Genomic DNA, 27,108 nt, shown 5'->3' on the forward strand with positions numbered 1-27,108 from the left:
GAGAATTATGTAAAGGTAATCTATTACAGGTCACCTGCAGTAGGTATACAGGGGAATTATGTAAAGGTAATCAATTACTGGTCACCTGCACTAGGTATACAGGGGAATTATGTAAAGGTAATCTATTACAGGTCACCTGCAGTAATTGTTTTGAATGAGACTTTCATCTGTCTGTTCAGAAGGAAGCTTCCGGGGGAAATTCTAATCTAAAGTCAACTTCCGCCGGAAGACACAATTATCTAAACGAGGTTGGATTATCTATGTTATTCATGAATGCTATAATAAATGACAGATTGGAATAGAAATGTATGAATGAAAATGATAACAGACTCCTAAATTAACTCAGAAAAAAATACATTCACAGAGTTCTATCGACCTATACTATATATACCCTTTATAACAATAGATCTATTGTTATACCAACAAACAACGATATATAACAAAAGATCATTATGACCGACGACAAAATAAAAACTTTATTATCTCGATGTTCTATGACGTATGTAGCATGATTCAGGCGACTTTGAACAGGGAACTTATCTGAACGTAACACTACTATTAAAAATGCACCGGTTCCCTTAGATGACAACAAATTGCCAAAGGTGTGGTTCCTTTTATTCGAACTTTAAAAAGTACTTTTAAGTTTCATAGCAGAGAATGGTTGATGTAAATAATCAGTAATTTAGTTCAAAAAGAGAGTATTTAACAAAAGAGAAAAAGAAAAAAGAAACAAAAATGAATTTACGACGAAAAGGCTCCCGGTAGTACAAAATAATAGTTTAGAGGTTATTTGAAAAGCTCTGAGAGCGTTCAGGGAAACTCACCCGCATCGGTGAGTCAATGCAATTCAGACCTAGTGGCATTGCTTTCCAATTGTTCTGGCAAGAAATCTTATAGTGTTTCCTCATGCTGATTTCCATATATCGACCAAGTCTGTTCTTTAATAGGAAATGTATTACTTCTCCCGATTAGACCGTCACATTATATGCCGGTAATATTCTGTTACCGGTATTTGTTAGGTTTCCACTGATTAATAACACTCTAAGTTGTGTGGAATGGAAACCCTAAAAGAACAAGTATCCAACGTAAGTGTCTAACTGTTTGATATTACGTCGTCTTAACTTTTAAATTTCGTGAAAAATCTAATGATTTGGAGTTTTATAAATTGAATTAGGGATTATTTGAATTTGATATAGTTCTACGAATTCTTTTGATGCGATTGTGAATCTGAAAAAAAAAACTATCGAAACTTTAGAGGCTTTATAATGGATTATTTTCGCGGTTTTTCCACAAGTTTGAATAAAAAAAATATGTTTTTAAAAGAAATTATGGAACGGAATTATTTTTTTTCTATAAGTGTTATTCTCAGTGTAATTTTTCAAGTATGATTTGCAGGGTGATTTTTGTCTATAAGTATGACGTCCAGGGTTATCTATCCTTAAGTATGATGTCCATGGTTGTCTCCCCTTGAGTATGACGTCCAGGGTTATCTATCCTTAAGTATGACGTCCAGGGTTGTCTAACCTTAAGTATGATGTCCAGGGTTGTCTCCCCTTGAGTATGACGTCCAGGGTTGTCTCCCCTTGAGTATGACGTTCAGGGTTGTCTCCCGTTAAGTATGACTTCCAGGGTTATCTATCCTTAAGTATGATGTCCAGGGTTATCCAACAGATATTAGTTTCGTATTTTTATATGATTATTACTGTTTCTTACGGTCATGTCATGCAAATGTGGTATTAAGATGTTGGCACAAAATTGAACAACCATGCACCATTATAGATCGTTCTTGAAGAGGCTTTACCTTTTCAGAACTCCTGGTCTGTCATATTGTCTTTGTACCTTATCAAATGTGTTCATGTAACTACATATCTGTTTTCATATTAGATCGTATTCATAACGTTAAAGGGAATAATTAACCCCTGTATATGTGATGCGACTGACGTGTGCTTTTTGACAGTGTCAGAGATTTTTTTGTGTTGATTAGTATATGCACCATTTGTAAGTGTGTTAAATGGTTATATGCTGCGTTTCACGTTTTAAGGCTTTAAGGATTCAGCAAGTTGACATCTTCAAGTAGCCCTATTATTTCGTTAATTTCACTTCAAAAATATTTTATTGAGTAAATCTCTGGTGTAGAAGAAGTTAGGCAATATACATAATTTATACAGGCCATTTCATGATAAAAGTACATACACATCATATTAAAGATACCTGTTAACGACAATATATCAAGTGTTTAAGAGTATATATATTTCAACGCTAGTCAATCGGATGCCTGCAATCTTTAATACAAGAGTTATCATAAATATCAGTCAGCGAGTCCGACACGAACTGGTAGCCAGCATAAATGATCATGCAATCGTTCAATCAAATGTCGGGTCTTCTTATGAGGATTTGTTTACTATTGTTTAATGGCCTATCAACAGCTTATGTCATTTAAGTACGGCCTCTCGTACGTGCGACATGCATGCGTGTGGTGAGTGAGTATGTCTGTGCTTTGGGAGGCTGCGGTATGTTCGTGTTAAGTCTCCTTGTGATAGGCCGGAACTTTTGACGTCTTATAGTGCTACCTCACTGAAACATACTGCCGAAGACACCCAGCAGGACACCCCTACCCGGTCACATTATACTGACAACGTGTAAATCAATTGCATACTCCCAAAATGCTGAGCGTTAAGCAGGAGTAGCAACTACCATTTTAAAAGATTTTGGTATGTCTCAGCAAGGAGACACAACCCAAAGCCTTCCTCACAGGGGTGAAAGCTCAACTAGAGGGATTATCAAGGGAGGCAATAGAAAGAAGAAAGTTGTTATGGAAGTAGAGAAAAGATAAGTTGCCTCTTACGATCATGTAATGGGGCAGTAGGTACACTTCGTACGACTTACCAGCAGGGAATTCTGATGAGGAAATAAGAACAAAAATAAAAAAAAAAAAAAAAAAAACAAGAAACAAAAAAAATAGGAAACCCCAAATAAAGCTTAACAAAGGATTTAACAAAAGATACATAAATGACTAGCACCTACTACAGCTGTATATCAATCTAGTAACAGATACATTGTAAGCCGAATATTGAACATAAAGTGACACCATGTGGCTATTTCGTCCTTCTACGATTCGTCAATGATGCTGATAAATCTAGAGGGAAAGTCAGGAAAATCCTAAAATTTCTCAAACATGTATACCTTAAGCAGGGAGGGTACAGTTACCCCATTATTTAATCAAGTTCATATTTTTGGATTTCGGGTAATTTTCAAAGAATTCAAAATACCTATGTATATTCTAAATCGGTGCCACTTTTCATAAGATTTTAAACGTGGCACGCGGGGTAACACCAAACCATACACAGTGCGGCGGATTCACGTGTGGTAAACACTGTACCTAACGCTTTATATAAGTAGATATTTTTTCGTACTGAAGTATTTATAACATATCTATCCTTCCTTAACATGTTGGCATTAATCCATCGACACTTCCGATGTGTTAAAACTAAATAGACAATTAAATTTTGGTTTAGTGCCATCTTAATGGCTTTAGGCCATTAAAGTCATGGATAATTACTGACAAGGAAATTTAGTTGTATATCTCAAATCTACAAACAGCGCGGACGTAAATTTACGTGTCGAGATAAAAATACACTACAACCTCGTAATTTGCTAAAACATTTAATTTGGCATTTTTCAAGAATGTGACACATAGTTACATTCAATTAAAGGAATAAATGCATTTTGAATTATTAACCAATGTATATGACCCCAATGTATGTATATCTGTATCAGCTATGAATGATTGCCACTAATTATTCTTATCATGGTTTAAGTGTTATATACCACTGTCCCTCCATAGCAGGTGTATAAATATTTCAACATTGTTTTTGCTGTACAGCTCAAAAAGACCAAAACAATATATTTTGGCATATCAAAGCCTTTCCAATGTACTAGGGGCCGTATAACGCATTGTATGGTAAACAGCCAAGAAGCAAACGGCGTCTTTAACATATTTAAGGTACATTTGTAAGCGACATACATACAGACAAACGTTGTTTCCTCGACCTCTGTGAACCCAAACATAGTGCTCGAAGATTATTTAAATATATTCGATTACTTCGCAAATATCGAAATATCTTTTTTTTTTTTTCCCCCTCTAACCTCCTCACTGACTCTGAGATAAGGAGTTTCGACTGTATATTATATCATACACACATGCACTTATATCATATTTAATGCAAGCGATTCCACATTAATCATGACCTCCAAATCAGTCATGTTACTACCAGTAAAAGCGTCGTATTTTCTGGGTTTTTTTGGAAGCCTTGTTTATCATATCCAAAAACATAGGACGGAAATCATGAGCTAATCATCATGTCATTCATTTAAGCATTGATGTCATTTTTGTTAGTTTCATCGGGGTATGAAACAAATTTTGTTTGCAAACTGTATGAATCCATTGTTTGTACGCAGAATGCGGCTTTCTGATTGGTTCAGATTTTTTTTTTCATTTAAGCATTGATGTCATTTCTTTTTTTAGTTTCATCGGGGTATGAATTTCTTTCATAGTAGAATGAAAAGAATTTTTCGACCAATCACATTTGAGTATTTACCATGAAAACAAAGAAAAATTAATTATACCACTATGAAAAAAAATCCGAGAATGGCGTGGAAAATGTGACGTCACAATACGACAATTGACGTTGCGTATTGATTTGAGGAAAAGAATCCCATATAAAACCAGTAAAATTGTACATAAAACATGTTTTAAATTAGAAAATTATTTTCAAAAAAATAATTATAAGCGTTGATGTCAATTATTTTATAGTTTCATCGGGGTATGAAACAAATTTGTTTGCAAACTGTATGAATCCGCGTAGCCCAATGAAACTAAAAAAAAATTGACATCAATGCTTAAAAGGTAAATTAACTCATTGTGTTAAGTTAAATTTACTCATAGTGTTAAGGTAAATTCACTCATAGTGTAAAGGTACATCTGTTCATAGTATTTGGACACAGTTACTCATTGTGTTTAGATACATTAACTTATTATGTTTAGATAAATTCACTCATTGTGTTTAGATAAATTCACTCATTGTGTTTAGATAAATTCACTCATTGTGTTAAGATAAATTCACTTATTGTGTTTAGATAAATTCACTCATAGTGTTTAGATAAATTCACTCTTTTCGTTTAGATAAATTCCTCACAGTGTTCAGATAAATTCACTCATTGTGTTTAGATAAATTCACTCATAGTGTTAAGATAAATTCACTCATAGTGTTTAGATAAATTCCTCATAGTGTTTAGATAAATTCACTCATAGTGTTTAGATAAATTCCTCATAGTGTTTAGATAAATTCACTCATAGTGTTTAGATAAATTCACTCATTGCGTTTAGATAAATTCACTCATTGTGTTTAGATAAATTCACTCATTGTGTTTAGATAAATTCCTCATAGTATTTAGATAAATTTACTCATTGTGTTTAGATAAATTCCTCATAGTATTTAGATAAATTCACTCATTGTGTTTAGATAAATTACTCATAGTGTTTAGATAAATTCACTCATTGTGTTTAGATAAATTTGCTCATTGTGTTTAGATAAATTCACTCATAGTGTTTTGATAAATTCCTCATAGTGTTTAGATAAATTTGCTCATTGTGTTTAGATAAATTCACTCATAGTGTTAAGATAAATTCACTCATTGTGTTTAGATAAATTCACTCATAGTGTTTAGATAAATTACTCATAGTGTTTAGATAAATTCACTCTTTGTGTTTAGATAAATTCACTCATAGTGTTTAGATAAATTCACTAATAGTGTTTAGATAAATTCACTCATAGTGTTTAGATAAATTCACTCATTGTGTTTAGATAAATTACTCATAGTGTTTAGATAAATTACTCATAGTGTTTAGATAAATTCACTCATTGTGTTTAGATAAATTTGCTCATTGTGTTTAGATAAATTCACTCATAGTGTTTTGATAAATTCCTCATAGTGTTTAGATAAATTTGCTCATTGTGTTTATATAAATTCACTCATAGTGTTTAGATAAATTCACTCATTGTGTTTAGATAAATTCACTCATAGTGTTTAGATAAATTACTCATAGTGTTTAGATAAATTCACTCTTTGTGTTTAGATAAATTCACTCATAGTGTTTAGATAAATTCACTCATAGTGTTTAGAAAAATTCACTCATTGTGTTTAGATAAATTACTCATAGTGTTTAGATAAATTTACTCATAGTGTTTAGATAAATTTGCTCATTGTGTTTAGATAAATTAACCCATTGTGTTTAGATAAATTCACTCATTGTGTTTAGATAAATTCCTCATTGTGTTTAGATAAATTCACTCATAGCGTTTAGATAAATTCACTCATAGTGTTTGGATAAATTCACTCATTGTGTTTAGATAAATTCACTCAATGTGTTTAGATAAATTCACTCAATGTGTTCAGATAAATCCACTCATTGTGTTTAGATAAATTAACTCCAACTGTTCAGCTGAATTCACTCATAGTGTTTAGATAAATTAACTTATAGTGTTTAGATAAATCCACTCATTGTGTTAAGATAAATTCACTCATAATGTTTAGATAAATTCATTCATTGTGTTTAGATAAATTCACTCATTGTGTTTAGATAAATTCCTCATAGTGTTTAGATAAATTCATTCCTTGTGTTTTGATAAATTAACTCATAGTGTTTAGATAAATCCACTCATTGTGTTTAGATAAATTAACTCATAGCGTTTAGATAAATACCTCATTGTGTTTAGATAAATTCACTCATTGTGTTTAGATAAATTCCTAATAGTGTTTAGATAAATTTACTCATAGTGTTTAGATAAATTCCTCATTGTGTTTAGATAAATTCATTCATAGTGTTTAGATAAAGTTGCTCATTGTGTTTAGATAAATCCACTCATTGTGTTTAGATAAATTCACTCAATGTGTTTAGATAAATTCACTCATTGTGTTTAGATAAATTCATTCATTGTGTTTAGATAAATTCATTCATTGTGTTAAGATAAATTCACTCATAGTGTTTAGATAAATTCATTCATTGTGTTTAGATAAATTCATTCATTGTGTTTTGATAAATTCACTTATTGTGTTTAGATAAATTTACTCATAGTGTTTAGATAAATTAACTCATTGTGTTTAGATAAATTAACTCATTGTGTTTAGATAAATCCACTCATTGTGTTTAGATAAATTCACTCATAGTGTTTAGATAAATTCCTCATTGTTTTTAGATAAATTCCTCATTGTGTTTAGATAAATTCCTCATTGTGTTTAGATAAATCCACTCATTGTGTTTAGATAAATTCACTCATTGTGTTTAGATAAATTTACTCATAGTGTTTAGATAAATTAACTCATTGTGTTTAGATAAATTAACTCATAGTGTTTAGATAGATTCACTCATAGTGTTTAGATAAATTAACTCATTGCGTTTAGATAAATTCATTCATTGTGTTTTGATAAATTTACTCATAGTGTTTAGGCGAATGTTCAGTTATATATTTGATTTATTTTTACAGTCACTAGGAAGCAATATTGAATGTACAGTAGAAATTGGATGAACAGTAGGCTAAGGTTCGCGTGTAATCGCTAATAATAGTAACATAACGCTATGACTGAGAAATACTGAGTTCTTATTGAATTAACGCAGCAACTTGGTCGTGAAATTTAATGGCGCCCGAACAGTAAAATGTCTTCAACACAAGGGAGAGTTAGTAAACTAATTAATGTCTATAAAATGTTGAGTATTATCACCACAAAGCAAAGAAGCAGTAATATAAGCCATTTAAAAAATACACCCGAAAATACATAGGAATGTAGTTACGTAATATATCACGGAAGTACTTTGAATGTCAACAACGCATTGTGATAAAATATTGTTTAGGTAAATTATATATTTATATATACATATATATACACAAAGAAACGTGTTTTATCTTAACTTATACTGTATGTTTACATGATATTGTGTAATCTACGGTGGGTCCCGTTTACATGTGTTTGTTTTGTAGCGAACATGTGCACTTGGTAAGTGCTATGTAGTCAGAAAATAGATGATTTATGACAATATGAGGTGTTCGATTATCATTTGGTCTGCCAGAAATTCTTTATTACTTAGATCCTACTTTCAGTATTCAAACTTTCTTTTCAATATAAAACTTTCATAAATCATACCACATACCTGTAACATTAAAGAACTTTTAAATAGGTGTGAAACACTCGATACTACAAATATATGTACTACAAACACAATAAACCAAACTACTGATGGTGAAGACGGACGGACGGGATGGAATGGGGTTTTAAGCGGAAGAGTTTTGGTGAACTAAATTTAAAACAAGAGGAATGTACAGTCTGGAAACAGTTTTACTATATCACAGGTGAAAAAATTATCCCTGGAAGTCGCAAAACCATTTTATACAGGAGAATAATTTGCATTTGATGCAAAGCAAATGATGGCTTACCGTGTCAGTGTTCACACACAAATACATATACCAAAGTATGGCTTAAAATGAAAATTCTCACACACAAATAGGTATACCAATATATGGCTTAAAACGAAAATTCTCACACACAAATAGATATACCAAAGTATGGCTTAAAACGAAAATTCTCACACACAAATAGATATACCATTGTATGGCTTAAAATGAAAATGCTCACACACAAATAAATACACCAAATAATGGCTAACCGTGAAAATGTTCAAACACAAATAAGTACACCGAATGATGGCTTACCGTGTAAATGCTCACACAGAAATAAATACACCAAATGATTGCTAACCGTGAAAATGTTCAAACACAAATAAGTACACCGAATGATGGCTTACCGTGAAAATGTTCACACACAAATAAGTACACCAACTGAACGGAAATCAGTGTAACACTCCACCCCCACTGTAGCTAAAAAGAGAAAATATCAGGTTATTATGCAGGACATGACATTTTGTCTCAGCATGTGGTACCCGTTCCTACCAATTCGAGGAAAGATTATCAAGTGACAGATTATGCTGTAACATCTGTTACACATGTATTAGATAGTAATTCTTGACCATTTTTAATATAACAATGATATAATATGTAAATAAATCGAGTAGTGAATTCATTTGAAATAAGTAGGTTTATAGACCTGTTGGAGAGAGGAGGTTAGTAACATCCCAATTTTGCCGTTATTTTTGTTAGGATTGACATCAGCTTTATTGCTTGTCTTGGGTCCATGTCCATGCAACAAGTAAGCTCATAATTATGAATGATGGACGCTTATGGTGTCACCACAATGAAAACTTTGGTGATTTTGAATGTGAGATCAATTTAGAAGAATACATATCATACCTGTTTTTGGTTTACATCCCCACTACCTCTAAGTTCATATGACGACGCTGTTAGTGGTTGTAGTGTTGGTGTCGTCACACTGAAATACTTAGACACGGTAGCACGACATCCTACCTCGTCACCTGATGCTGACGGGCTACACAGAATTACGATCTGTACATAAGATGCACCAAACTGACAAATAACCGAGTGTACAAGGTTGTTTTTTTTATCAGAGACGTCTCATTTTTTGGCTAAACTTCAAAACGTTTCTGATGAAGGAATTCACGTTATCGTTAGACAATCTATTAATCCAGTGCACCGTTATAATATTGTTACGCTTTTTAGTAATATATATTTAATACCAAATAGCAAGTTGGCTGTATCAGAACAAGACAGGTTTTAAAGTGAATGATGATGGGTACAACATATTGTACTATATGTTGGACAATGAAGATACATATGTTGTACATATAATTCCAAATATGCTACACTCACAGGTAAATACGTTAAATCGGTATCAGTTACTAACCAGTCGATTCATCAACGTATAATTGTTGTTATGTTTGATTTGTTGATAATATGGTTTCAGGCCAAGTTTTAGATGAATACCTAAATCGGAGAAGATTAATACATCATAAGATTAACATATTAAGTCAAATGTTCACTTTCAATATGGTTTATTTTTCGGAATATTTATCACTCATTACTGAGCTTTATGACTTTGCTATCTGACAGTGTTCATTTTGAATCCTTATTGTTTTATATTTATGAAAATAATACCGGTATTCTATTTCATTGACGAGCCAATGGGCTTATGATTGAGTCAGATCACCCAAGGCTGGTACTGACGATTGCAATATTATATCAATAATAAATATTATCATTGCATTTTGTATTTCAATTATGATAGCTGTGCTCTTCTTCTACAAAACAATGTATGACTAATTCCGATATAGCCCTTAAATTTGTATTTTGATAGTCTAATTTGAGATTGCTATATATACAGGTGGTAAGCTCTGCTGGTCGAACGTCTCCGGGCGTGTTTAACTTTTACATGTCTATGAGAATGACTTAAAATTCACACTTATATGTTCGGGTTTCTTCTGCTTTCAATAATCCAATATCGAGATATGAAATTGATTTCATTATATCGGTAATTATATATTTAAACATACCTTCTGTTTTTTTCTTTTGCTTGTTTTTTTTTTTGTTTTTTGTTTGTTTTAAGTGTTTTGTAGTTTGTTTCCCCCATAGCTTCCATACTGCATGCCAATATATTTGCTCCTTGTCATCACTGACATGTGATACTGTTTTATATAAATTATTTTAAATTTATCACATTATCATTTAAACTCTTGTTTGTCTTTTATACAATCCCATGTGCAATAAACTAAACTATATTTTTGTAAGATAAATCGATAAGGGTTGCAAAATTGTTAAAAAAAACAAAGTAAAATTTAGGAATACTGATTACTTATAGACATTTGTTGAGGTAGACATGTGATTACATACCTGATAAAAAAATATTAACCGAGAAAACACTATAACTTATCTGGTCCCTATGATTTATTTCGAAAAGAAATAAAACCCCTAAATTTTAATAAGAAGAAATGTTATTTTATACTTTCATTAGCAATGTAGAGAATACTATGACGTTACAATTTAATGTTGTCATAGGGGCATATTTCTAATAAAAGTAACCTCGGTTGTGATCCATTCTATGTCGAAACGGAAACAAATTTTAATCTGAAACAACGGTTTATTATTAGGTTGAACTTAATCGATAATACAAGTTAAACATTGGACAAAAAAAAGAGAGAAAAAAAAACCAAACAAACCCAACGGCGGTGAAAACTTAAGAGATGTATATACGGTTAAAAACTTAAGAGATGTATATACGGTTAAAAACTTTAGAGATGTATATACGGTTAAAAACTTTAGAGATGTATATACGGTTAAAAACTTTAGAGATGTATATACGGTTAAAAACTTTAGAGATGTATATACGGTTAAAAACTTTAGAGATGTATATACGGTTAAAAACTTAAGAGATGTATATACGGTTAAAAACTTTAGAGATGTATATACGGTTAAAAACTTAAGAGATGTATATACGGTTAAAAACTTAAGAGATGTATATACGGTTAAAAACTTTAGAGATGTATATATGGTTCAAAAACTTAAGAGATGTATATACGGTTAAAAACTTAAGAGATGTATATACGGTTAAAAACTTTAGAGATGTATATATGGTTCAAAAACTTAAGAGATGTATATACGGTTAAAAACTTAAGAGATGTATATACGGTTAAAAACTTAAGAGATGTATATACGGTTAAAAACTTAAGAGATGTATATACGGTTAAAAACTTAAGAGATGTATATATGGTTAAAAACTTAAGAGATGTATATACGGTTAAAAACTTAAGAGATGTATATACGGTTAAAAACTTAAGAGATGTATATACGGTTAAAAACTTAAGAGATGTATATACGGTTAAAAACTTTAGAGATGTATATATGGTTCAAAAACTTAAGAGATGTATATACGGTTAAAAACTTTAGAGATGTATATATGGTTCAAAAACTTAAGAGATGTATATATGGTTGTAAAGACTTAGAAGGTGTATATACGGCTGTAAAAACCTAAGAAATGTATATATGGTTGATGAATGAAATAGGAATACAGTAGAAGGAACACAAAGAAACACAGGGAGCAATAATGACTTGTGATTGAGTTTTCCAGGTTGGATGGGAATTTTCAAAAATCATGGTATTATTAATTTGATGGATTCCAATCTTTGATACAAGTTATTTTGGAATCTTCCACTCCATTTTATTAACTTTGAATAGCTATAAACATTTCAGCATTTTTATCATATGTTAAAGATACATCACCAAACAATGGCAAATCAACAATAAGTTTGTACTTAAAGAAGGTTAAATACCTTCTTTGTGATTCACACAGTACAACAATTAGTGGTAGTCGTTAGGTATACAGAATTCCTAGTCCATGTGTGCACGACAGCTTTTCCCTTGTTGTTTCCGGCCTTCCTCGCCATGGGTATGTGATGATAAATAAGACATCAGATACATAAGTAATTTATATTATATCAAGAATGTATTCATACACCCCTCTCTTCGTTATTCAATAGGTATGTGAAATGTTATTACGTAGCCGTTAAAGTACAACGTTTCGTGGAGTTGTATACATTTACAGGAGGAAATTCGGTATTTTGAGATGGTAATGAAATATATCCTTTTATTACCATTATATCAATGAAATGATATTAATACATACCAGCGTATGACGTGGAAGGATCTGACCATTTTGCAGAACACTAGAACAATCGTGTGCTGTTGCCAGAATTTAATATTTTTTTCTTTTTTTTTCTCTCTTTTCCTTTGAATTATTCTTTGAAAAGCCGAGTGCCGTTCTCTGGACATATTGCAATATCTTTTTTTTTTATAAATAACTCTTAAAATAAGGTTGCATTCTCCCTCCCTCATATACAAAATGGAACCGACTAATGTTTTATTTTTTTTTTTAATTTTCTTCCGCTCTCCCTTGAGGTTTGGACGTTTTCTGTCAGCAACCGAGTGAATGATAGGCAATGGGTTACTACTAATTGTGTAAACAAACTCTACTGTTGTGTCGGCAGGCGTGAGAAGGCATGGGGTGGAGAGAGGGACAGCCTTTTCATTAAGACGTTATTCGTTAGAATAATTTATCACCGCAAGATTAAATTTGTCGAGACGGGTAGGAGAAATTGTTACAGTGTCAACCAATCTAGAGACGTTCACAGACCGCCATCGACTTGAGTGGGACCGGGATATGCCTGTGTGTGAATAGGGGAGGATTAGAAACACAATAGCCCCCGAATCCCCCTCTTGATAATGTGAATGACATACATGAGATTCGGAGGTGTGAAAAGGTTTGCCGGCGAACAGATAAAGCTCCCTTCTAATTTTAAAGCTACATGTTTAATGAATATATAAAGGAAGGGGTTAATCCGATCTACGTGATAAGATGGCACAGTTAGTTTAAGGAATTTCAAATGATTCAAATTTAAGATATCTTCACCTTTACAGTTGACTTTTAATCAAACTGGGCATGATGTTCAATTTCTTTGAAGTTTTTCCATATATGTGTGAAATGCTTTCTCGTTGTAAGTAAAACATTACTTCTATCAGAGGAATTTGTTTACTTAATTTACTTCGATTGGTTTAAGAGATTTTAGGGGTTTTGGCGGTGTTTAAAGGATTAATATAGATGAGAGTTTGTTACTATCGTGTTAATAAAAATAATCTTTTATTCTCAACGAAATACACCAAGAAGTAAAAGAATTATTGACATCTGGTCCAAGCACCAAATTAAGTAGTGTGGCTTCAGATTTAAGAATACATATGGTATAATTTATATTAGATATTAAAAGGACGCAAAGGACATTAGTTTAGATTAAATTGATAAAGATGGGGTTTTGAAATCTTTAGATTTGATCTGTTTCAATTGTGTCATTTTCGGTTATAGATCTACGTGTTTTTCGTAAAGTGAATAAAAATCACCTTGATAATCTTTATAAAATATTTATTAGCATTATACAGATATTGTCATCCTGTTACGTAAACCACAAATTCGATTCGTCCACCGGAAGTCCATGTCTCATCAGCAACCGGAAGTTATGTCTCATCACATGTGTCATGCCGTATTAAATCTGCGAACACACAATATATTGGTCCCTGATTTTATTTGATCTTTTGTTAAATTTATCTTACCTTTTTTTCTTAATCTCTCAAACATTTCTCATAACACCTGGCATTGGCATAGGGTATAAAGTTTGGTATACGTAAGACAAAATACCATCTACTGCAAAGCACTGAAATATCGCCAGATTCATATAATATAAATAATTCTAAATATTACTTTTGTTAAAATTTCATGCTTTTATAATTTTTCGATAGCATACTACATTTTAGTAATCAATTATTCTATTGGCGAATAATTCTGATCTAAATTTAAAGCTAACAATGTTTGAACATTTGGCTTCAGAAAGCGTATAACACTTTACTGTGGAATTAAACAGTGGAATCTTGATCAAACTCCAGTAACAATATAATCTAAAATACATCGAGAATATCGAGGTAAAGAGAAGATGGTGATAAATGACACTCTCATGACTTATTCATGGACCAATGAAAGCAACTCAACCTTAATCTCGTGTTAATAGTATGTCTAATTGGTGTATGTCCTCGTTGTCAATGAGAAAGTGCCCAACATTATTGTAAATAAGGAGATGAGCAGTTTTAAATTGCTAATATAAATAGGAGACGTTCCGTCGATATTACTGATTCCAGCCTGTGTAGAAGTAATCTTTTTCGTGAATTTTATCTGAGGTTTCTACTGAGATCTTCATATACATACTATTATACTGCTAACTCAAAGGTGATACATTTATCAATAATTTTGATACAAGTTCTGTTTTATCATTTTCTATATGTCAACGCACGGGAGGCCGTCCTTAAATGACCTTAGCTGTTAATAGGACGTTAAACAAAATAAACCAAACCAAAATCACCATTTTAACGCTCTATCAAATGTTCAGCATTTTGGCCAATTATGATTTGGTGATTCCAAAAGGTTGATATTGGAACAATATCCAAAGCTGCAATTGATATGGTTCGTGATATAGCAACATATATATACTAATACTTTACATACACTACTGTAATATTGTTTTATATATTAGAATATCTGTTATAGTACCGACCTAATTATCTCCCTGCGAATCCAAACTTGACGCTTAGTATGGTTACTGTAACTAATGCAGTAGGTATTTATTAGATTATTAAAACATACAAAATATAAAATGAAGGTTTTATTTTGTTGTACAGTTGATGAAGAAAGGAATTCTACATCATTACGGAAAAGTGAGATGCGTCAAAATTGAGAATGAATGTCCGTTACCCAACTGTCCAAATCCAATTCTACTTCCGGGAAAGTGTTGCAAGTCGTGTCCTGGTGAGAGTAAGTACTATTTTATATTACAAAGATACAAGGCCATACGATAATGTGTTATATTCCATACAAATAACACTTAGTAATTACAATGCGAGGGGTTGGTATTATGATTTAAAACTTAAATTAATCCATTACACGTTTCCTTCATTCCAATGTAACATACACCATGATTAGTATAATTTTATGTAACATCTATGTCTGTGATTACTGTATGCACCAGGTTTTTTTTCTATTTTACACATGGAAACTTTAATAATGTCCAAAAAATGCTTTTGCTTTAGCTGTTAACACCAGTTTATCGCGGTGTGTGCTGTCAGATAAACACGAGAAAAAAGTATCACAGAGATTGCTGGGGGATTTATTAGATTTCTATTTTTGTAATCATTTTTCAGAGGCTAGATTTCAGAGAATCTAACAACACCGACTAGCACGAACAGATTGAAATACGATCGAACGAATTAGACATTAATCTTCATAGGAGATTCATGGTTATGATTTAAAAAATAATACTAGTATTGAACAATGACGTAATCGTGTAAATCATAAAACGTATCCTTAAGAAACCATATTCTGGCTGATATCAGTTTTTTTCGGTATGAAATAAAGGTCTGTATTCATGAAACATGTTGTTTTCGTTGTGATGAATTATCGAATCAGCTAAAAGGGGGAAGGGGGGTGGGTGGGGGTGGGGGTGAGGGATGTTGAGACAATGGGAGAAGCGATCCAAAATAGTCGTGCTTGGTTATAGGAAGTGTTATTCTCCATGAATGGTTTGTTCTTGTTTGGTCTGTATGGCATCTCAGAAAATTAAAAAAAATATGTATTTGGGGTGATTTGGACGGAGAAGATATTTTTATGAGACGGTGACAACTCTTCTACATCAAACATTGTTTACTATATAAAGTGGTTACTATCTTGCTTCGTGAATGCTAATAAACTTTAAAAAATGACTTAAATTTTGTGATTGGAATGTGTTCTTGAGTTAACGAAAAATGGTTTAGAAGTTATAATTACAGCGATGCTTTCAAATGAAAAATATGGAATTACGCAGTTCTAAAGGAGAGTTACGAAATGTTTGTGAAACTGATGAAGAATCATGAATTTAGTTAATTGTGGAATGGTGAGAACATGAGCGTGGAATGTCTTGGACACCTGCACACTGACTCATGGTTAGTTAACGGTGGTTACCAGATGTACATTTTATTACAAACCTCCCTCTATCAGAACCACACCTGCCATGCCGCGTCGTTCGGGCGGACATTGCGGTCGCTACTGATTGAATTGTTGACATCGCCTCTACATTTGTGAAATAAATTAAACAGGTTGATAATGACTTAAACTAACGTGGAATCTTATATATTCACGTTAAATCTTGTATACTAACGTTGAATCGTGAAAGTGAACGCAACATATTAAAGTCACTCAAGATAGGGTGAAAGTAACATATCAAAGTCTCTCAAGTTAAAAGCGAAAGTAACATATTAAAAATATAACAACGATGACCAATCTGTAAATATCATTTATAAGTCAAGAAACAAGGATACAACTCACTAATACTGACTTCCAAATATATCAAAACTGAAGTAAAAACTTTTAACTAAATCGTTAAAACAACGGCCAAGTATGAATGATAGACAGATAGATTAACACCAAAAAGATTACATCAACCAAAATCATGTTCGATTGTAGAATTTGGTAAGAGATTGCACAGTCGGTGTTATTGACGATAATATAAACGTACATTTTTTTTTATATCACACATTCAAAACTAATTCATAAAAATACTTCGGAACAACACAAAACATAAAATCGACATAACGCGATACTAAGGTTTCGAAACAAGTTGGAATTTGGGTAAATTTTGATCGTATACGAGGTCAGAGGAATGCAACAATGCCAACTATGTCTAGATATGCGGGGTCAATACAAACACTGACCGCTAGAGAGGGCCTTGTAAGTGTTTAAGTACACTTTCTCCCCTATCTACCAGACATACACGTCTAACAGCCTTTCTTATCACCTATTCCCGACATCGAAGTCAAATATTGACTGAATTTGTAAAATTTTATTAATTGTTTCCATGTTTCAATATTGTGAGGAACTGTTTGCTACCATTTATATGGAACACTTACCTCCTACAGCATTGTCCACCTCACAATTATATCGCTATGTCATTGTCAAGTATCGCTAACTTGAGGTTTTCCGTAGTATAACAAAACACGCAAGTGAATGTCGAAATTGCTTTGAATAAATCCATAATATAAAGAATTGATATTACTCACTATACAATCATAGTAGGCTGATAGAGCTGAATTGGTAGGTAAATAAGGATACCACAAAAACAGAAAATTTGAAGGCAAAGCTCTCTATGTAATTCCGTAAGAATGTTTTTGCAGATAAATTTCAATTTTCATAAGAGTTTGAACAAAACTAAAGTCACCCCTAACCCTTTACTCCTGAATTACGATTCAACGTTATCAATATATACACTGGCTGTCCCAATATCAGAGAGTAAGAGCTGAAAGTATGCTCCTCGCTGGATAACTGCAACATGGAGTTGCACAGAATTCTAGTTGAAGTGTTAAAACAATTAATCAATTGTTAAGTCGTGAATCAAAAGTGGGTCAACATCCGATCATCCCGAGGAACGACCACCCGACTAGGAATGATCATCGAATACGATTGCTGCACTTGCGTATTTGATTTTCATTATAGTTGAAAATCATGATTTTGGCGTCAGGTGTCTGTTCAAGCTGTCAGCATGTCAGCAACCGGGTAGCGAAGTGTTCCTTCATCGAGCTAATTTTGATACAATGGCAACGTAGCAACCATCCTCACTGGACCAAAATTCATCGTCGTTTCGCCTTCCGGCAGTGTATTGATGTTCTGTTTAAAAATACAAATGAGTTCTGGTTTCACTTACAACATGGTATCGGAAGTGTCAAAATGGAGGTTGTAGTGTTGTGTACGTTGGCTGATTTGTGCCATTTCGTTATTTAGAATCCTTAATTTTCGAATTTTTGCCCCGAAAAGACAAAAATTGAAAACCTTAATTTTCGTCTTTTAAGGGCGAAAAGATGAAAATAAAACTTACTAATGTTCGTGCAGAACGTGGTCGGATTGGTTGGGAAACTGTATTGTTGTTGTGTGATATTAACGGTGTGAGGCGTGCAAGACTTATTGTGATCAATAAAAACTGCTATGCGATGTCGTTAATACATCGCTAATTATCTAAGACACTTTTCAACTATTGGAATACTTTACAGTGTTAACGTCTTTCTTACATAGGTATGTTTAGATGCTTTGAGTATCTTAAATACCATACATTTCTTAAACGTTTTCACACTCTGCAACATGTAGATCTCGAATTTTCGCGAATTATTGTTTTACGGGGACCTTTCAAGATACAAATATCCGAAGATGATTTGTATTCGAAAAATGCAACATTGGAATAGGAATAATTATTTCCTCGCGTATTTTTTTTTTTTTTTTTTAAATTTTCAATCGTTTTTGGTTGTTATAATTAATTCAAATATAATGCTCTCCTGCAAAATATAGTGTTTAAAATGTAAATAATAATAATTCATTCAGACCTTAAAATACTTATTAGATACATATATATGCAGTATAGCTCATATGAGCCGTTCGTTCGTACACGCCTCCGTCTTTTAAATCGCCCTTGTTTGCCTCGATGGCTGTAGAAATAGCGAGTAATTGTTTAATGAGCAAACAGAAGGAAGTATTCGCTATGGTCGCTCACACCTCGGCATGGGGGTAGCACTTAGCACGGAGTAGGTTTCTTGACAAACACTTAACGCCAGGTTTATTTGTTACGAAAGTAATAGATACATTTACTTCTATGACTCAAAATATACTGGCTTTTGTGGTCAAGTAGATATTTGACCGGGGTCAAGAGCGGAATAAATGTCTCAAATACTGCACATGAAAATGTTTGAAGATTTTTAAGCACAGTTGTATAGTGCCTATTTAAACAGCTATGGAAACTCAGAGTAAGAACCCGTGGTGGTGATGACGATATTTTACACACCTGGAAGTCATTCTATCAGCTAGATTAGCTAGCTCCGACGCAAGAATATCTGAGGAAGTTCTTCCGATATATATGAAAAATTATTTTCCATTCAAGGATGTATACTACATAGTTCGGTTGTGTCAAGTTTTATAGAAAGTCGTAACGGGTTAAAATTACGTAAATGGTGTTAATGAATAATAATGTCGATTCCATTGATAATGGCGCATTTGTGAAGTAGATATATGTCCCCTGCAATACTTATCAGGTCATTCTTTATTATTTTTATTAAACAAATCCAACAATGTCAATGCATTTCATTGTCTTGACGTAATATTTATACTTACACTGATAAAATGTCTCTCCAGCAAAATATAGTGTTTAGAATGTAAATAATAATAATTCATTCAGACCTGAAAATACTTATTAGATACATATATATGCAGTATAGCTCATATGAGCCGTTCGTTCGTACACGCCTCCGTCTTTTAAATCGCCCTTGTTTGCCTCAACGGCTGTAGAAATAGCGAGTAATTGTTTAATGAGCAAACAGAAGGAAGTATTCGCTTTGGTCGCTCACACCTCGGCATGGGGGTAGCACTTAGCACGGAGTAGGTTTCTTGACAAACACTTAACACCAGGTTTATTTGTTACGAAAGTAATAGATACATTTACTTCTATGACTCAAAACATACTGGCTTTTGTGGTCAAGTAGATATTTGACCGGGGTCAAGAGCGGAATAAATGTCTCAAATACTGCACATGAAAATGTTTGAAGATTTTTAAGCACAGTTGTATAGTGCCTATTTAAACAGCTATGGAAACTCAGAGTAAGAATCCGTGGTGGTGATAACGATATTTTACACACCTGAAAGTCATTCTATCAGCTAGATTAGCTAGCTCCGACGCAAGAATATCTGAGGAAGTTCTTCCTATATATATGAAAAATTATTTTCCATTCAAGGATGTATACTACATAGTTCGGTTGTGTCATATTTTATAGAAAGTCGTAACGGGTTAAAATTACGTAAATGGTGTTAATGAATAATAATGTCGATTCCATTGATAATGGCGCATTTGTGAAGTAGATATATGTCCCCTGCAATACTTATCAGGTCATTCTTTATTATTTTTATTAAACAAATCCAACAATGTCAATGCATTTCATTGTCTTGACGTAATATTTATACTTACACTGATAAAATGTTATCTCCAACACAGACCAACACACATACGCTCTCACCACACGCATGCATGTCGCACGCACGGGAGGCCGTCCTTAAATAACCTTAGCTGTTAATAGGACGTTAAACAAAATAAACCAAACAAACCAACACAGACCATCGGTATGAGTTGTATATGGTAGCATATAACACTAACTATCAATCACAAGTCAAAGGTGTAAGGTGCAAGGTGTAAGGTAGGATATACCCTTAACGCTAACATAAATCACATGTATGATGTGTAAGGTAGCATATACCCTTAACCTAACATAAATCACATGTATGATGTGTAAGGTAGCATACGTCCTTAACGCTAACACAAATCACATGTATGTGTAAGGTAGCATATAACCTTAACGCTAACACAAATCACGTGTATGATGTGTAAGGTAGCATATGTCCTTAACGCTAACACAAATCACAGGTATAATGTGTAAGGTAGTATATAACCTTAACGCTAACACAAATCACAGGTATAATGTGTAAGGTAGTATATAACCTTAACGCTAACACAAATCACAGGTATAATGTGTAAGGTAGCATATAACCTTAACGCTAACACAAATCACATGTATGTGTAAGGTAGCATATACCCTTAACGCTAACGCAAATCACGTGTATGATGTGTAAGGTAGCATACGTCCTTAACGCTAACACAAATCACATGTATGATGTGTACGGTAGCATATAACCTTAACTCTAACACAAATCACAGGTATGATACGTAAGGTAGCATATACCCTTAACGCTAACACAAATCACGTGTATAATGTGTAAGGTAGCATACAACCTTAACGCTAACACAAATCACGTGTATGATGTGTAAGGTAGCATATAACCTTAACGCTAACACAAATCACATGTATTATGTGTAAGGTAGCATATAACCTTAACTCTAACACAAATCACAGGTATGTTATGTAAGGTAGCATAAAACCTTAACGCTAACACAAATCACAGGTATGTTATGTACGGTAGCATATACCCTTAACTCTAACACAAATCACAGGTATGTTATGCACGGTAGCATAAAACCTTAACGCTAACACAAATCACGTGTATAATGTTTAAGGTAGCATATATGTCCTTAACGCTAACACAAATCACGTGTATAATGTGTAAGGTAGCATATACCCTTAACGCTAACACAAATCACGTGTATGATGTGTGAGGTAGCATACAACCTTAACGCTAACACAAATCACATGTATGATGTGTGAGGTAGAATATACCCTTAACGCTAACACAAATCACGTGTATGATGTGTAAGGTAGCATATAACCTTAACGCTAACACAAATCACGTGTATGTTGTGTAAGGTAGCATATGTCCTTAACGCTAACACAAATCAGATGTATGATGTGTAAGGTAGAATATTGTTTTGACTCTAGGTAACACACATTTATATCCTTAATCCTTAAACAAACCATAGGCAGATCAACAGGTTAAAGAATGTCAAAGGTAGCAGAAAACCAGTAATCTAAAATAATTTACTTAAAATATCCTATTTCTGAATAAGTATAGCCATCTAGATTTGTGAACAAGAGAAATAAACATTTACCGGATATTTGGTTATTTCCAAAAAAGTGTATACAATATAAAATATCGTATTTCTTTATCAAATATAAACCTGCATATTAACAATACACCCTTCAGTTGTTTTTACATATAATGATCATACTATAGAATACGTTATGTCGTTTACACACCTTTCAGTCAGTTTCATTTATTTTCTCTCTAGACTCTCTGTTGAGTTCGTCTTCTTGCTGAAGGAGTAAAAGGAAGACTAAGTAGTGGTTAATGACAGCCATTTACGATGTGAACGTGTAACGTTTTGATAAAGTAGTGGCTAATGACACCCATTTACGATGTGAACATGTAACGTTTTGATAAAGCAGTGGCTAATGACACCCATTTACGATGTGAACGTGTAACGTTTTGATAAAGTAGTGGCTAATGACACCCATTTACGATGTGAACATGTAACGTTTTGATAAAGTAGTGGTTAATGACACCCATTTACGATGTGAACGTGTAACGTTTTGATAAAGTAGTGGCTAATGACACCCATTTACGATGTGAACGTGTAACGTTTTGATAAAGTAGTGGTTAATGACACCCATTTACGATGTGAACGTGTAACGTTTTGATAAAGTAGTGGCTAATGACACCCATTTACGATGTGAACGTGTAACGGTTTGATAAAGTAGTGGCTAATGACACCCATTTACGATGTGAACGTGTAACGTTTTGATAAAGCAGTGGTTAATGACACCCATTTACGATGTGAACGTGTAACGTTTTGATAAAGCAGTGGTTAATGACACCCATTTACGATGTGAACGTGTAACGTTTTGATAAAGCAGTGGTTAATGACACCCATTTACGATGTGAACGTGTAACGTTTTGATAAAGCAGTGGTTAATGACACCCATTTACGATGTGAACGTGTAACGTTTTGATAAAGTAGTGGCTAATGACACCCATTTACGATGTGAACGTGTAACGTTTTGATAAAGCAGTGGTTAATGACCCCCATTTACGATGTGAACGTGTAACGTTTTGATAAAGCAGTGGTTAATGACACCCATTTACGATGTGAACGTGTAACGTTTTGATAAAGTAGTGGCTAATGACACCCATTTACGATGTGAACGTGTAACGTTTTGATAAAGCAGTCCTCTATTTCACCTCTTGGTGTCCATACACCCAACTCTAGACAACACAATACCCCAATATTTAAAGAACATGTCGACGAAAAGAGTATTAAATTGTTTTACATGGAAAGCAGCAGTTTTGTACATTTCTTTCTCTCACAGGTGAACAAGTTCATTCATCTTAAGTTAATCGCTCAATTTAACCCAATTGACTGTTCAAACATTCTTATATTATCTTATTTTCAATGCACATAATGGAGAGTTTGGCAGTAATCGCATGCTTTATATCAAACTTCAAATGTACCTGTCTATACTAAATTTCGGCACATGTCTCAGAATAAACTCCAGTATACGATATGATTGACAAGGCATTGGATTTCTTCACTCTTCTACAACACATGCTTATTAACATTTAATTTTTGATCAAATAGTTCAGATCGGGATAAGTATTTATTATGCCAGATATCTGTTGATTACTATTTTAAATCCTGTCAAATACAGATTAAAGCTCAAAAATCGCAATTAGAGAAATGCTTGGGTGTGTCGTTCTATTACTAGTAAGATATGACATTTAACCTTCACGAGATGAATGATTTGTCGAGAATTCGTATAGTAAGGAATAGAATTTAAGAGATAACAATGACAAATATTTGAAATCGTATATCTATCGATATATGAATTTTGTATATCTATCGATACATGACTTTTATTGTATTATTTTTTGAATAACCAATTTTCATATATTTACATAAAATTATTTTTTTCTTTACTTGATGATACGTCCTTAAATAAAATAATATCGTATACTCCAACAGGTGGTGTTATGTTAGATAATATAAAAACTACATGATTAGTTTCCATCGTTATATTCATTGCTTACACGTTATATGTGTGAGGTTGATACCTCGATTTGTCAACCCAGCTAAAGGCGATATTAACCTATATATAGGCGTGCTGATTTAAGGATTAGTATCACCTTAACGATTATAAAAAGACACATGTAAAATATACCATTTTTGATAGATTTGATGAGTCAAAGATTTAATTTAAATAACGCATGTTTACCGAGTTAATATACTTTTATAATACATTTAATGTACCAAATTTTTGTGATGTGTTTATTGTCGGGTGAAATGCTTATTTGAAGATCCCTAACTGATACATAGATCAAAAAGAAAAAAAATATCCAGGCATAGTTTAACGAAAAAGGTATTAATATTTATTCCTCATACTAATTGAAATCTCAGTAAATTCTTTTTTTTTTCAAATCGCCAAAATTAGCCTAGGTACCATTAATATTGACAAAAGGGGCAGGACCCGTAGCTAGACGTTTTGCAGATCATCTCCTCTATTCTTGTCTGGCTCTGTATAATTTTGGCACAAGTCTCTCCCCCCGTATTCAATGTGTCATCACATGTTAGACCTCCTTCTACTAATTAGTGCTAATTACAATGATCAGTTTACAATAACTGTAAACAAAATAGATAGCATAACTGACGTTATGTAAACGTTTCTTCTCTCCAGTCTCAACAAACATTGTTTTGGCAGTTTGTGTTGACAAGCTAAGGCGAACCGTAAACATGATGGGGTTTATTTGTTTAGATCTTATATTTCAACCTTTGGTTCCGTGGTTCATCACCATCGCATTGTACACCCAAGGTGAACAAGGTAAAAAGTCTAAACTCGTTATCAACAAGATTTACAATATCCTGATTACAATACGGCCTGGTAAGATGAACATCATATAGACAAAATTCTTATGCTTAAATTGTACGTAGGCGAAATGATAGTTTATGAGAAACTAATATCTATTAAGAAGAAATGTATTCATGTGTATTATTTTATTTCGCCTAAACTCAGATTTCGCGTGTTTTATCAATAATAATGTTATAAAAGATTTGATATTCCTGAAAGATATGTATTAACAATATCCTTGATAATTAAGGCAATATACAATCTGTTGAAAACCAAGCAATGGAAATGTGTCGTGTCGTGTTACACACTAAATAAATAATACTTACTTAATGTTTGTCATTTTCCTAACTTCCGTTTTAGAAGCCCTCATTTTTGGCCCCTATAGCATCATAGACGAGTACTAGAAGGATGAAAGCTGTTTAAGACAGTTTGCTATTCAATATTCGTAATGTATCTATTACTAAATAGTTATTTAAATGTTCACACTTTCTTCAATCACCAATAATAATTGTACTATATATTTTCATCATTATCAAATAATGAATGTATCTTTAATGGTTTACAATCAGTCGATCTCAAAATCTGGAGCAGGCCCTGACGTGCCGAAAACATTAACACTACTAACTTCCAACGACATCATAGAATCACCCTGTTGCTAGTTTAGAACTAGATATATAGACTTACATGAAATAATCAGATTAGATGTGTCATCGTCGCGTGTAGGTATTCGGTATATCACGTTGCATAGGGTTAAACTTTCGATGCCCTCTTAAGGACAAATCCGTCAGCCTTAAACCAGCCTTTATATTACCAAGTTTTTACAATAAAGATGAACCTGCTTTACTGTTCTTCATCAGTGTAATTATAGGTACCACTGGTGTATTGTCACTATGTTTACTCTATATGGACCATTCCCTTCCTGGTATTTTGGTTTATTCAGTTATATCAATACACATTCCTAATTTCTTTCGTCTCTTAGGTTGGTAATCAGAAAACAATAGACCGGGTTTTTAGTGGGGTATATGCTACCATGTCTAGTTTTGATATTTCAATTTGATGACACTATAAATGGTCCTTGAGTTAAGCGGACGTAAAATTTAAAACAAGCAATCAACCAAACCAAATCGTAATGGTGTGTGAATTCTTCTAGTGGTAATTTGAATTATAAACATTTTTGTACAAAATATACCACATATATACATTTGCAGTAATTCACCTATATAGTTTTTTTATGAAGCAAAAAATATATGATAATATCATACGCAGTCAATGTTGTCAATCATATGGATATCAATATCATTATTGCTCGCAAACCCAAATAACATTTTCGAAGAAACCATTACAATCAGGAATAAGATTTACCATCAAATCTTACGACTTAAAGTACAATTTCCATGTACACTTAAAATCATTACATTAATGGCTTTCATGTAGAGTATTCAGCAGATCTTTTCTTTTTCTTTTTTCAAACAAAAGAGATCAAATATCGTTTAAGTATTCCAGCAAATCTCACGAGTTCCATGTACATTTAGAAAGTTCATCAATGGCTTTCATATTAAGATTTTTTGTTTAGTTTTTCGAAGCAACAATAAAAACTCTTACATCTTTTAACAAAGGGTTTGAGATGAAACCTATGTTTCCTACTTAGGCATGCATACATACAAGCTGTCAAATCAATCAAACATCCAAAGGATATCGACAAAGCAGAATACTGAGTGATATTAGAAGCGATATCACAGAAATAAAGACGTATAATACCCGAAATTTCCTTACACAAAGATGCTATTTTGGGAGCGTTTATTGTTACATTGTTGGGTTCATGAAAGTAGGAAAGTACTTTTGTTTTTTGAAATCTGAAGAATGGCGATTATAACAGATGCCATAGTGCAAATCTCTCCAACCCATGGATTTATGCTTTTCAAGTGGCTTTAGTGTGTTTCTCTTTCGGTTTAATTGCAGCAATGACGTTTGAAGACAGATATTCCCTACTTCCGGTGGACCTGGAAGCGGAAGTAGATGCGGCGCTTACCGGAGACGGAAAGACGATCGATAAATATAAATCAAAAAGTGAGCTAATGATTTTATCGGCTACAATTCCTTACAAATAGACTTTAACACATGTACATAGAAAATTGATATTGCTGTA

At 32.9% G+C, this 27,108-nt stretch overlaps 1 protein-coding gene across 1 annotated transcript in view; it reads left to right on the plus strand.

Annotated features, from left to right (window-relative positions):
• The window catches only part of LOC117345261 (chordin-like), a 92,294-nt gene that overhangs the window by 31,934 nt on the left and 33,252 nt on the right, over positions 1-27,108 (plus strand). Inside the window, exons 3-4 of the mRNA XM_033908306.1 lie at positions 15,234-15,366; positions 26,922-27,029. Of these exons, the coding sequence (XP_033764197.1) occupies positions 15,234-15,366; positions 26,922-27,029 (241 nt within the window). The remainder of the gene's footprint in view (positions 1-15,233; positions 15,367-26,921; positions 27,030-27,108) is intronic.

Source organism: Pecten maximus, chromosome 16 (genome assembly GCF_902652985.1).
Source record: "Pecten maximus chromosome 16, xPecMax1.1, whole genome shotgun sequence".
NCBI classification, from domain to species: Eukaryota; Metazoa; Mollusca; class Bivalvia; order Pectinida; family Pectinidae; genus Pecten; species Pecten maximus.